The sequence below is a fragment of the Folsomia candida genome, unplaced genomic scaffold (assembly GCF_002217175.1).
Source record: "Folsomia candida strain VU population unplaced genomic scaffold, ASM221717v1 Fcan01_Sc064, whole genome shotgun sequence".
Classification (NCBI taxonomy): domain Eukaryota; kingdom Metazoa; phylum Arthropoda; class Collembola; order Entomobryomorpha; family Isotomidae; genus Folsomia; species Folsomia candida.
In genome coordinates this window covers 196,567-209,819 of record NW_019091256.1, presented here as the reverse complement: position 1 = coordinate 209,819, position 13,253 = coordinate 196,567, and the positions used below count along the sequence as shown (strand labels likewise).

General features: G+C 33.8%; 2 protein-coding genes across 6 annotated transcripts; both read left to right on the top strand.

Moving 5' to 3' along the window:
- Positions 1 to 90: 90 nt before the first annotated feature.
- Positions 91 to 6,559, top strand: LOC110862664. Of its 5 annotated transcripts, XM_035845773.1 has the most exons (12): positions 183 to 256; positions 1,533 to 1,606; positions 1,723 to 4,258; positions 4,357 to 4,419; positions 4,505 to 4,591; positions 4,689 to 4,849; positions 4,921 to 5,011; positions 5,069 to 5,216; positions 5,305 to 5,480; positions 5,570 to 5,729; positions 5,816 to 5,946; positions 6,026 to 6,559. In XM_035845773.1, the coding sequence occupies exons 4-12, from the start codon at positions 4,405 to 4,407 to the stop codon at positions 6,356 to 6,358; spliced, it is 1,302 nt and encodes a 433-aa protein (XP_035701666.1). In that variant the 5' UTR covers positions 183 to 256; positions 1,533 to 1,606; positions 1,723 to 4,258; positions 4,357 to 4,404; the 3' UTR covers positions 6,359 to 6,559. The 5 variants fall into 5 exon arrangements, with proteins under 5 accessions (XP_035701663.1, XP_035701662.1, XP_035701666.1 ...); XM_035845772.1 differs by having other exon boundaries at positions 184 to 256; positions 1,723 to 4,419; XM_035845771.1 differs by lacking the exon at positions 183 to 256 and having other exon boundaries at positions 433 to 1,606; positions 1,723 to 1,853.
- Positions 6,560 to 8,963: 2,404 nt separating this feature from the next.
- On the top strand, positions 8,964 to 12,165 carry LOC118433625. Its single transcript, XM_035845763.1, has 4 exons — positions 8,964 to 10,737; positions 11,005 to 11,224; positions 11,295 to 11,397; positions 11,583 to 12,165. Exons 1-4 carry the CDS (start codon positions 10,611 to 10,613, stop codon positions 11,901 to 11,903), a joined length of 771 nt encoding a protein of 256 aa, XP_035701656.1. The 5' UTR covers positions 8,964 to 10,610; the 3' UTR covers positions 11,904 to 12,165.
- Positions 12,166 to 13,253: the final 1,088 nt, after the last annotated feature.

Below are 13,253 nucleotides of genomic sequence, written 5' to 3'. Positions count from 1 at the left end.
AACGTCGCACGACCCAAATTACGTCGTATTATCGAGTGGCTATTACACAAATTGCACAATCAATCAGCGATCATTATTGTCATGTCCACATGTTGGAGTGATACGTAAAGATTGCAATTTATTGCATCACCTCAAATATTTCTGGCCTGATATAAAATTATTGTGTAACGACAATTCAACGCTAAAATTTAGCGTAAACGGTAAATATTTGGAAATAAGTGATTTTTTGGCGTCCGTGACACCAGTTCCGATCCTGGTATAAAAATTTACCAACTGCCACCAATTACAAAATATATAATTTCATATTCATCCCCACCTACAAATTTTAGTTTCCGTCATTTCTCTTCATAATTATTAGCCCCACATAATATCCACTCATGTATAAATGCATTATCATAATTGATTGCAAATTCTAATGATTCCAATGTACGTATTAATAATTATTGATATATCTCCCAAATTGCTCCATCATTACCGAGATAAAAGATAAATATAACACATCTGTCTCACAAGAGATAAAGTGACATCCATTATCTCGAATATTTTAATTTTGCATGTCATATGTCCCACTTGTAACTTAAACTAAGCAATCAGACTCTTGCCCTTGTTAAATTGATGGCTTATGAAACTTCAGTATGAATGATGGGATAATTTCGGCAAAAATTTGCAATGATATCGTCCAAGTCGAAATAAGTAAGAATCGTGCTATAATTTTGGCACGAGAAAGATATTATTTATTCCAACAATGAAAACTCGAATCTCTAAAAATGTTATTGGAAAATAAGTTTCAAATTCAATCACGTCACTGCAATTCATTGTGACTCTGAGATTAGAAAAAGTTGAAATTTTATCGATTTTAAAGCAAGAATAAAAACGTTTCATTAGTAATCCCCAAACAAAATTTCAAGTTTCTACTATAATATATGAAAATTGACCTTGAGGTACCTTCAGAGTCATATTTTCACACTTAGGCATAGGGTGGAACCCTGGAATCGATAGGCACGCTAAAAGGTTTCTTTGTCAGTTGATGTGGTGGTTCGGGTGTAAAATATTTCCAATGGAAGTTCGCATATAAAATGGACGTACTTTTATTGGTCATGAAATTATTTTCACACACTCTAAAGAAGATTGAGCTCAACCGGTTGAGTAAAACTATGTTGATCAAATTTTCCACAATTTCGAATTAAAGCAAAACTTCGAGAGTGCAATTTTTACACGGTTGAGTTGATTAATTTTCAGTTTACTCAATATTGGATAAAATTTGACTTCAGGTTGAGTAAAATAGAGTTTAATCAATTCTGGGTAGAAACCAGACCAAACTAGATTAAACATTGTCAATAAATGGTGTAAACTTTGCTCTATCGGCGGAGTTAAATTTTAGTCAACTTTTTGGTGTAATAGTCACACTTCAGGTGCACAAAGTCAACTCTCCCCACTGTACGTCTCCATCTTCCGCGTGGCTCAAATGCCACAGTTGCTGTCTACCAGCAAAAGGAGAAACAACGAAAATAAATTATTTCTTTTTTTGAAAGTTTTTCGACGTGTCCAATAATGGAGCAAATTCTTCGAGATACTGGCCTGGAACAATATACGGATAAATTGAAAGGTAAATTGTAAATTCTTTTGATTAATTCATAGATTTGTATGTTTATAATTAAACTACATATACATAATTTTTTTTATAACTAATTATTTTTTGTGTAATTAATTATTTTTCAATAGAGAACGACGTTGACGATCTATTATTCTTTAAATTATTGGACGGTGCCGCTGGATCAACGGAGGAACGTTTGTTTGCCGAAATTATTCCATCAGTCGGTCACAGATTAAAAATAATAACTGCTGCTAGAGAGGTTAGTAGGTCAGGGTCAAACTTTGAGCAGATTACCCTTAATTTTAATTGTAGTATTTGTGCATTTAAGTTTAGTTCGTTCAAAGAGTATTGGCAGCATATTAAGGAATTCCATGAGATTAGAAAAGGAAAAGTTAGATTAAATTGTCCGTTGTGTTCAATGATTTTTACTGAATTAGACAATCTTCAAAAACATATTCACAGAAATGTTTGCTCAGTACATAGAAATGTTTCAGGATATTTTAATAATTCTGACACTCTAGAAAATAATACTAAACATAATGATAAGTGCAGTAGTGAAGAATTTTTTCCCCCAAATGTCATCTATGAAATTAATTTAGATTATAAATTAGCTTTTATAAAATCTTTGCAAATGTCTGGTGGAATTTCATTACTTAAATCAAATGAAATTTTATCTAATGCAAATTCTTTAGTCAACAGCATCATTGAAGTTGCAAAAGATTTTTCAAAAACTAGTTCTAATTCAGCTCAAATTTTAGTTAATTTAAATACGTTAAGGGACCCTTTTCCAAATAGTTCTTCCTCACAATATGAATTGGAGAAAATTTTAAAACAAAAATCTCTTTTAGTCGAACCAAAAGAAATAAAATTGGGTTCTCACTTTAAATTTGATAAAAATAAAGGACTGATGCAAGAAAAAGGAGACAACCTATATCTTTTTGAATTATCTAAAACATTGCCAATCATTCTTAAAAAGTATTCCAAAATCGCCGATAGTGTCAATGTAGGAATAAATCCGGAAATTTTGGAAAATTTTAAGTCAGGTGATCTGTTTAAAACTTTTAAAAATAATCCATTATGCTTACAAATTTATTATGATGATGTGGAAATTTGTAACCCGTTGGGAACAAAAGCAAAAATCCACAAACTGGCCTTATTTTATTTTGTAATTGCTAATTTTCCACCTCAATTAAATGCAAAGCTTGAAAATATTTTTCCGCTTGTGGTAGTCAAATCCAAATTTGTCAAAGAATATGGAATGAATTTAATTCTTGGACCATTAGTTGATGAATTAAATTCATTGCATGAAAGTTCACAAAAGATAGCTGTCCTTGCAAATAGCCAATTTAGTCACGTTCAAGTACTCCAGTTTTGTGGCGATAATCTTGGTTTGCATACTATTTTAGGATTTGTGGAAAGTTTTAACGCAAATTTTCGCTGTCGTTTTTGCAAAATGGAGAAGGAAAATACATACATATCTGTAGTAGCATCAATCCATAAGAGGCGCATTTTATCCCTATATGAAAATGATTTAGGCTTGGAAAATGTTAGTTTGACGGGGATTAGGGAAAGTTCAATTGTTAATGACATTAAGGGATTTCATGTCACTAATAATTTTGCTCCTGATATCATGCATGATATTTTAGAAGGAATCTGCATCACCGAACTGAAATTATTTTTGAAACATGTCATTAATAATGGTAGTTTATCTATAAGGCAGATTAATCACAGGCTCTCATCTTCATTTAAAAAGAATAGTCATGCAGTATCAAAATTGCCTGAAATCGATTCCAGTTTTGTTGACGGCGACAAAAAATCCTGCTTTTCTGCTTCCGAAATGAACCATTTTTTCTTAATATTTCCTGCAGTATTTGGTGATAAGTTTAGTAGGAATGATAAGCACTGGGATTTAATTATCATGCTTCGCCGCATTATACGTATTTTAATGGCACCAAGAATAAATAGGGTTGGGGTTTCTTTGTTAAATAATTTAATTGCTGAGCATCACAGTGCATTTCTCAAACTGTCTCAATCTAAGTTAACCCCAAAGTTTCATCACTTATTGCATTATGCACAAGCTATAAGACAATTAGGGCCACTTAAGAATTATTGGTGTATGCGGTTTGAAGCCAAACACCGTCTTGCAAAAACAATTGGCAAGAATTGCTATAATTTCAGAAATATTGCAAAAACTGTTTCAAGAAGAATGGCACTGAATTTGGCATTTTCAATTGGATGCGAATTAGTTGGAGAAATAACTTATGGATCTGGTTCCAAAATTGCATTTAAAGATCTGAGAATATCGTTTGATTTTTCAAAACTTTCATTAAATGCATGTGACGAAATATTTTGCATGGACTCGGTCACAATTTGTGGTACGAAAATAAAACCTGAAAATTATTTTATTTTAAAAAATGAATCAACAAGTGTACAGTTTGTTCAAATTAGTCTGTGTTTTTTTCATAATGAGAGAACACATTTAGTAGTCAGGCAGGTGAAGTACGAGGAAAAGTTTAGGAATTCATATTTGTTCAAAATAGTTAGCTTTGAAAATCCTGTACTTATTGACCCTGAAAAAATTTATTTAGAGAGTCCCTTAGTCGTTGTTAATTGCTTGGACGATCCTCAGGGCCACGGTCTTATCTGCTGTCCAATAGAATTTGTGTAATTTGATTTTTTATGTAATTGTAGAAATATGTGTGTTCAGATGAGTTTGCGTATATTTTTAATTTAATTAGAATAACATTTATGTAAATATTTAGCTAGGCAAACAAACTTCCGAAACTTGCCAGCGTGCACCAAATGGTAACATGAATATTATGCTGGTAAAATTTTGGTTTTATTTAAATATGATTTCATTTATATCCATTTAAATGAAATAAGCTGTTTAAATTACAATTATATTTTCAGGGGGATGACAATTCCGTAAATTGCGGTCAGGAACCAGATAAAGAGGAGCACGTAGAAATTACTTTTGTCACGTTCAATCCGCTTTTTGTAAGAGCTAAAATTATATAAGTATTTTATTTGGAAGATTAATTTAAGACTTTTTTCTAAAGATCAATTCCTGACATTCTAATGTATGTGATTTTAGGATATTAAACAAATCATTTTAAATTCTGATGAAGACAAAGGAACTGCAAATGGAATGAACGTGCTTGAAGAAATATCGCGATCCAGCCTCCTCACCTCCGACACAAAAACTCTCATAAAGCGTCGTATTGTTAACTTTCTGGTGAAGAACTATTCATATCAGTAAGTTATACCTACATATAAACCGATAATTTGGAAGTAATAATTGATTTGTTGTGTTTTGTTTCTTTCAGTCCTTCAAAAGAAGTTAAAGAGAACTTGGCGAAATGTGTTGCAATGCAGCTATTTCAAAATCTTAATTGTGAGCAGCAAAAAAACATTGAGGTAAGAAATATTTATGCACTTTTATTATCAATGCCGAAATCTATTCTTTGGTTTTAGAATATGTTTTACCGAAAATCTGAGGTGAAAGAAAAAACGAAGAAAAAAAATTCGGCGTCAGGGCTCATTGAAGACAGGTTGAAACATTTGCGGAGAAAACGTAACGTCACTAAGCCTCGGAAACCTGAATCGTGTCTGGAGATTACTAGTATGTGAAATGTATATATTAAATGTACTTACTTATACTTACGTCATTTTATATTATTATTAAAAAATGATTTAATTTTTAAATTCAGAGCCATCAGAAGATGAAGAAGACAAGAAATCGTGGTTGCGTTATACTTCATCTCCACTAAATCAAGTTGCAGAATACATGGCGCAGACTTTTCGATTGAGATCAGAAGAGTTAAAGACAAATGATCTGTTGACTACCTTAAATGAATGGCCGCGACTAATTGATACTACTGGGATGGTAATTTTTCCAAAATAATTTAATTAACACGGACTTGCACATAATTACTTCCCTTAATAATAATACCTCCATTTTTAATTGTGTGTCAGATTGACCTAGATTTTTCCATTCGATATCCTGACAAAGGCGATATGATGCTGCACAAATGGACTTGTATTTCAAATCAAATTTGGAAATATGCAGTAAAAACGAGGGCGAATATTCATGGGGAAATTGGGATTTCCAAGAACGTAGAGGAATGGTCGAAGGGTATTAATTATTTTATCAATGACGTTTAATTAAACTAAGCGGTATTTTATAAATATTAATTATTATTAATTTACTTGTTCTTATAGACGAAATAAATTCCGGATCTTTACTATTGCTTCCGTATTTGTTTTCAAAATCTGCTTATACTCAAGATGGCAAAAAGAGACGAAGAATTACCGGAGCCCATTCTTCTGAATTCTTCGTACAGTTTTTTCAAGTCAGTTCCTTCTTTAAATTAATTTAAAAAATAAAATTATTTTTTCATAATAATATTAATTACTTTGTGTTTATTATAGAGAAATGAAGATCTTGAAGAATTTCGTTTAGCAGAATCCGTGAGAACGCAGCCATTTGTTATTTGTATAGGAAACTTGAAGTTTCTTGACATCCAACAAGCTTTCGTCATGGTGGAACGGCGCCTCATTGCTGCAGAGTCTTTCGTAAAAGCTGTGGATCTCTGTTTCAAGATCTTTTACGTCCTAGAACTTAAATTTCCCGAAGAGTGTAAGAGTGTTTGGGAGTTTTTCGACTGCACAGTTTTCCAAACTAACAAAGTTAGGTCGTCATCGTCTTCAGTCTTGTCGCTTTCGTCACAAATCACCATGGACGAAGGATTAAATGAAGATTGATTATTTAATTTTACTAATTAAAATAAGACGTACGGGTATTATGTACGGGTATTATTTTTATTTATTGTCAGTATTGTTAATACGCTTAATAAGTACAGTAATATAAGTAATATATTATTAATATCACTGTCATTATAAATTATAAATGTACTAGCTCTAGTAAACAACATAATAAATAATTATAAATTAAAGAGCATTCAATGATAAAGCAAAGAGCAAATTTTAGTAAGCATATGGAATAAACAATAATCATCAAAAGGTCAAAATTCGATCATACAAAAGTGCAATTATCATTCCTGAATGTGATAAAATTTGATTGGAACAAAGAGTAAATATTTAACAACTACTTTAGCAAAATTCGTCTATTTGATGGTGTAACTTTTGTGCTTTTATCGTAACAAAAATTCAACGACTTGAAGAGCACGCTTTGTCCAAAAGTTGAGTAAAACTTTTACTCAGCCTAGAGAAGTAAGATTTAACCGAAAGGTGAGTCATCCCCTTTTTTAACCCGATGTTGTGTTAAGTTTGATCAAATTTGCGCAATACTTGATTTTGTTTAGAGTGCACTATCTTTTATAATTATTGATCATGCATATATGAAAAACAATTGAAGCAACTTGACCTCTAATCAACATTAGAATAATTAAAAAATGGAAAAAATGGACCTAGTGACTTAACCAGTATAGATGAAGGTCTATCACACAGAGCGAAGTTTTGCAAAAAAAATTTGGATATGGATAAAACAAATCGAAATTGTTTTCTAAAATATTGATCAATTTAAAATCAATTAGCATACTTACATATGTAGAGGGTTTTCAATATATTTTTTAAACCTTACTAGAAAAGCAATCATAGATCAGGCCCCGATCTGCGGCTGGGCAAGTTGGGCAATTGCCCGGGGCGCCAGAATTCGGGGGGCGCCGGTAGGCGCCCAGGTTTACACTAGGTATAATTGCATGTGAACATAATTTGCGATAATACCTTAATTTGAAAACAGACGAAACTTGTGTTTAAATTTAACAAATAAATATTCGATTACTAAATTTACATCTTTCGGGCTATGAGCGATAATTGTCGTATTTTTAAAATTTCTGAGCGACGATGTAATTTTGACCGACCCATGGAGACGAAAGAGGAGTTTTGTCGCCGAATTAAAGCATCCCCGTGAGCGGCTATAGTCGCTTGGCAAGAAAATGCCTGGGAGACGGTGAACGACTTTTGTATTCACAAGTAATTCTCAAAGTTCATAAACGTCATCTTTTTTAGAATTCCTTTGATATTTTATGGAAAACTTCACAGTAAAAAGTGGATTATTTGATAAATTTTGGAACTTTTCCTATATCAACCAAATGTTAAAAATTGGAATTTTCGAGTTTTTTTATTCTAAAACCCAAACATCTATAACTAAATAATTCAGCTCCATGTAAAAGGGAATCCCTAAGAAACGTCGTCTCTAAGGAATTTTTAATTACGTCCTCTGAAATTGTAACTTTTCAGTCGTTGGGGTTCGGGAGAATAAACGTAGCTCGAAAGAGGTTATGGGATGGTCCATTATTCGTGTACACAAAACGGGTTTATTAAAAATTGACTTAAAAATTAAAAGTTAAAATTCTACCAATTTAGCAGCATAATTATCACAAATACGATTATCTATATAAGACTAATGGATATTGGCACCGTCGATCCCGTTTTAACCAATTTTTCCCGGTTTTTCCTGACATGGTTAATCACTGCTTTTTCTGTCTTTTTCGCTATACCTTTAAAGATATTACCTATGACACATCGAAATCGAGTGTGTTGGTGCCATACCTGTTCAAATTTTTTTTATTCATCCAAAATTCATTCATTTCGAGATTCATTTTGAATTATTCAATATTCATTCATTTAATAAATTATTCGTTCATTCTTTATACACCCCATGTATTTAACATAGGGGGAAAATGAATGAATAGAAAATCCACTCATTTTGAAATGTAGAATTATTCATTCATTATTCATTTATGCAATGAATTATTCATTATTCATCTCGTACAAATTGAATGAATATGAACAGGTATGTTTGGTGCTATGGATCGTTCTGAATCAGAACTTCTGATTGATTATTCTCTTTTGCACAAAGCTCAAAATCGTTGAATACCTCTTACTTGGAGGACAATGGGGGCATTGTGTATCCGACTTAGCCACAAAATTTATTTTTTTCGTAGTCAGAAAGTCCGTAACAATTTGACTGTATTAGCAGGCTGTCAAACCCGGCTATAATAGCTTGCCTATTAACGATTCAGTTCGAGTAATCTATTAAAATACTCCAATAGACATCTTGAAACTCTTAATTTACATGCACCTGGAAAAGGCTTTTCCGAAATTGTTTAATATAAAAGTATTTTTAACTTCTCCAATTACAGTGTCAAGCGATGAACGTTGTTTTTCAAAACTCAAGCTCATCAAGACATATTGATTAAATATTAGTCACGATCGACTGACAGGTTATGCGATTATTTCTAGTGAGAGTTAACTCGTAAAATTGAATTCAGAGATACGATAGAAAGATTTTAAAACATTAAATCCCGCAAAGTGCAATTGTAAAACATTGCTATAATTTCGAAATTGTTTTTATTTAGTTAAGTGTGGCCTATCTATTTAGTAAATAACGTTATAGTATTTGAAATAGTACATATATTTTGTAGATACATACATACGCAAAAAGAAAAGCTAATCAAACACCATACTTTGTTACATGAAGCAGAATATCCCTTTTTAACCACTATCCGTTTTTGTTTTTATTTTTTAACGGAACAAAGTATATAATTATTTGCTTCATATATCGCAAGACATTTGTAAAGGAATATATATGTATACAAGAAGCCCATGCGAGCGGCATGCGGCGCCATAATTTCTTGCCCGGGTAAAGATTTGGGCAAGATCGGGCGCTGTCATAGATTCGACATTTTTTCATTACTTTAGCACGACATGGATCCACAAGTTATATCAGCAAGGTAAGCAGAGAATTTCCGCTACGTATGTATGTACATAATCTGCAAGAAGATCATTAAGAGTAACTTGTATACTCAGATTACATTTTAGCTAGAATATCAATTACCTGTTTATTATTAGTATACGCAAATGATATAATTTACGGCTATAATTACATTTATAGTTTATTCAATTTTTTAAATAACTTCTTCTATGGCATCAGAGGACATTGTTTAAAACTTGATTATATTAATCAATACTTACCATTATCTGTAATTAATGATAATTTTTAATATTCAAATAAATAGTGACCACTGTGTGCCAGTCGGTGCTTGTAGACTTGTGTTGGGTACGAAACTTGTACTGCTAGCAACATAAATTTTGGGTCAGGTTAGGTCATCCCCAGGCATATTTAATATAAGGTATTTCGAATATTCGATAATTTGTCAAAAGTTGCTTGTATTTAAAGGAAATAAATTTGCCAGGGGGGTTAAAATTCTTTTATTGCCAACCATGAATGCTCCTCTCGTTAAGATTAATAAATTGGACATGCTAAACTATTTTGAATATTCCATCTCTATACCATGTCCAATTAAACCCCTACTACATAAGTTATTACATACAACGTAAAAATTCTTAAATAAGGGATAGATTCTTGAGGCAGAATTTATTTTCTGGGGACAAGTAATTATTTATCGGTTAAATAAATTAGAAAACTTTCAGATTACCTTTAATGTGATAACCAGTTAAAACTAAATCCTTATAAGATTTCTCTGTTAGGGGTTTGATTAATTTATAAATTTTATCAGGTGAATAAAATACTTCAAAGTTGTGTGACCTAATTTTAACGTTAGAAAGGATTCGGTCCCTTCCAAAGGAAACATTATCCCAAATATTTTCAGCCTTTTTGGAAACCTACCTTGAATGTTGGTTAAATTAAGAAAACCATTTATCCTTTCATGGAATGGATGGAAATCAAGAAATAGAAAACTAAGCGAGAATTATCTACCATCAAGAAAAGCTCGATCCATCGATATTATTAAAAGTCCTCATTTGCAATACAAACAACTTTTTTTTATATTCGTTACAAAAACAATTCCCACAACCTTCCACATGAGGGCCTATTATTCATGAACTCTCCCAAACAGGAGGCTGAACAATGAGGTAGGCATTCTCAGGCAAAGAGTTAACCTGCTCGTAACAAAAATTTTGGGTCAGTATACTCCCTGCAAGCTTCACGTTAACATATCAGCTCCTTCCTCCTAATCAGCGGAAAATAGCAATGGTGGGATACAGGATGTTTATAGTGCGAGCTACAGAAGCACTAATTTTAATACCGACCGCATTTTCCCTCATTCTTGGCGGTTACCTCCAAGAAAATAGGAAGGAGCTAAGATTTTGGCAGTTTAGTAAGTACTTAAACAATTCCACATACGCCGTAAATAATTAGGGCAATAAACTAATTCAGGCTGTCACTGTGCGGTGATAATCTGTCAACGGTTTGCTGCAATTTATCCTGGTAAAATGGATTTACTATTAAATTACAAAAGACTAAAACCCTGGCAAAATAGTCCTTTGACAGATTATTATCTCCACGGTAGTCTCATTTTTAAATTTTGTCTGCCTGATAATAATATGTTGCCGGAGTGATAAAATTTTACAATTTAAATTATCAGATGAGACCATGCGCGTCACAAGTATCGTGGCGGGCGATAGTAAAGTCAAATATTTCCCGGGAGACGATTGGCGCATAGTTTGGCAAGAGGAGATTGATCAGAACAGATTTTCCTGCGCAAGCGTGGCAATCGCCTTCATGAATCACATGGAGGCCCCACACAGCACGGCGGTGTTGCTCGACGCGACCACCGTCGTCGTCCCTGGCGTGGGATTCCACGGGTAGGATTCACTTTTTAATTGTTTAATTAATTAAGATTTATGACAATGCATGAATTTATATTTGAACCAGGACAAGCGACATTTGGTTCCTTGGGCCGACCTATCTTTTCCTGCCAAGGGCACCCCTGCACCCCACGGTCATCACGGTGAAGCAGAACTACACGTTTCTTGAGGTTGGTAAGCTCCCTGTAGTAAGGCGCCATCGAACCAGCAGTTAACTTGAGGGGGTGGCTCTGTAGATGGCGCTAACTCCTTGGGTTTCTTGAACCTCTCACTATCTTGTTTTTCTCACATTTTTTGCACCATGAGAAATTGCTCAATCAAACAAAAAATACTAACTACACCGTATTTGTCTTAGATAAACGCCACCATTCAATTACCAGCCCGACCCACACTGAAAGGAGACAAATATCCCGCTTCTCATCCCCCGCCAGGCACAATTTGCCAAATTTTGGATTTTTGTACGCACCAGAGTTTGATCTGCACCGAATTGGAGCAACCGTTACAAGTTGCCAAAATATTTCGAAAGGAGCCTTCATCAATTCCTCAAATTTCTGTACCAAGTTGGAAGTGCTGGATCCTGAGGGTGGTGATGAGAAGGGTAAAAACCGACCACTTCTGGATTGGAGGGAGAAACCATCGCCAAAAAAATTGGAGGACGGCATGCTTCACAAAGTGAATAACAGCTACGCAATATTTTGTCAGAACTGGGAAAGCACCTTGCTGCTCGAGGAGACATATATGTTCGCAGGGTTTAGTATTTTGCAAATGGTGCAGGGTTCCGATAGATATTTCGTGCTTGACCGCGGTCTACTAAACTATTTGTAACATTTGCCTTATCTACGTGCAGTTAATGAACTTTAGGATAATTAATTTCTTTCATAAATGTTTTAATCATAATAAATTTTTCAAGTTTTAATAATTAAAAGATTTCCCTTGTATGAAGTCTACCAGAGCTCCGATCTGCCCATTTAACGCCAGCGTGCCGACGATTTTTCTCGGTAGCGGCGGTTATAATTTTTGTCTCGGCGTCGTAAACTGCAGCTGAGGGTCACCATATCCACAAGAAATATTGTTATCGTAAACGATAGTAATGTTCGTTCTTGACAATACGATATTAGCCAAGTCGTGAATTGTGTAGATTTCGTCCCGATCGAAAGGGTTGGACGCACTAGAGGGTTCAGCATTTAGTCACTTGTACCCGAGAGGGTTAGCAATACACAATTTATCTTGCCACGTAGCCACCGTCGTCATACGGTGGCTCCAATCAGCGATATTGTGACAATTTGCCGGACTTGCTAGAACGTAGGATTGTGGTATCCCGCATATTTCGACGTATAATAAGGTAAAGTATAGGTGTTATGCAAGCTAGCTAAGGTGATACTCCCAAACTTAAATCCCAATATTGCATTGAACAACTCACCGAGTAGTATTATAAAGAGGTTATCACTGTGAATGTATCGTTTTTCGGTGTTCTTCACGATATTGTAGGTGTGGTAGTTTACAGAAATATCAATCCAAGTGTCCAGTCTGTGTCTGCTAGTGCTATAGGGGACATATTTTGGTGCGAGAAAGCTAAATTTATACTGGGCAGTTCGAGACAGTAGTACATTCATAGCTGGAAAGGAAATATTTTCCAAAATGATATCTAAATATTTAGGCATCCAGATTACTTTGACTGGGACATGTAGAATAGATATGTCTGCTCCGTCGTGAAGAATTTGTAGATCACAATTAGTCATGTTTTGCAGAAGATAACTAAAGTGGGATTGAGAAAGTGATACTTGGTTAGCCTTGGATTCATGTAGTACAAGAAACTGGGCCACAAATTTCGCTATGGTCAGCATTATGACTTAAATTTTATGACGATTTCTTTACTCAGATGATATAAATATTCAGTAAGAATCAGAATATTTTTTAATAACATCCCTTTGAACTTGGCATTTTTCAGTCGTACTCAATTAAGCTTATTATTTATTTAAAATCCTAAATTCTCGAAAATGTGGTTTTACCATGTAAAATCTTAAAC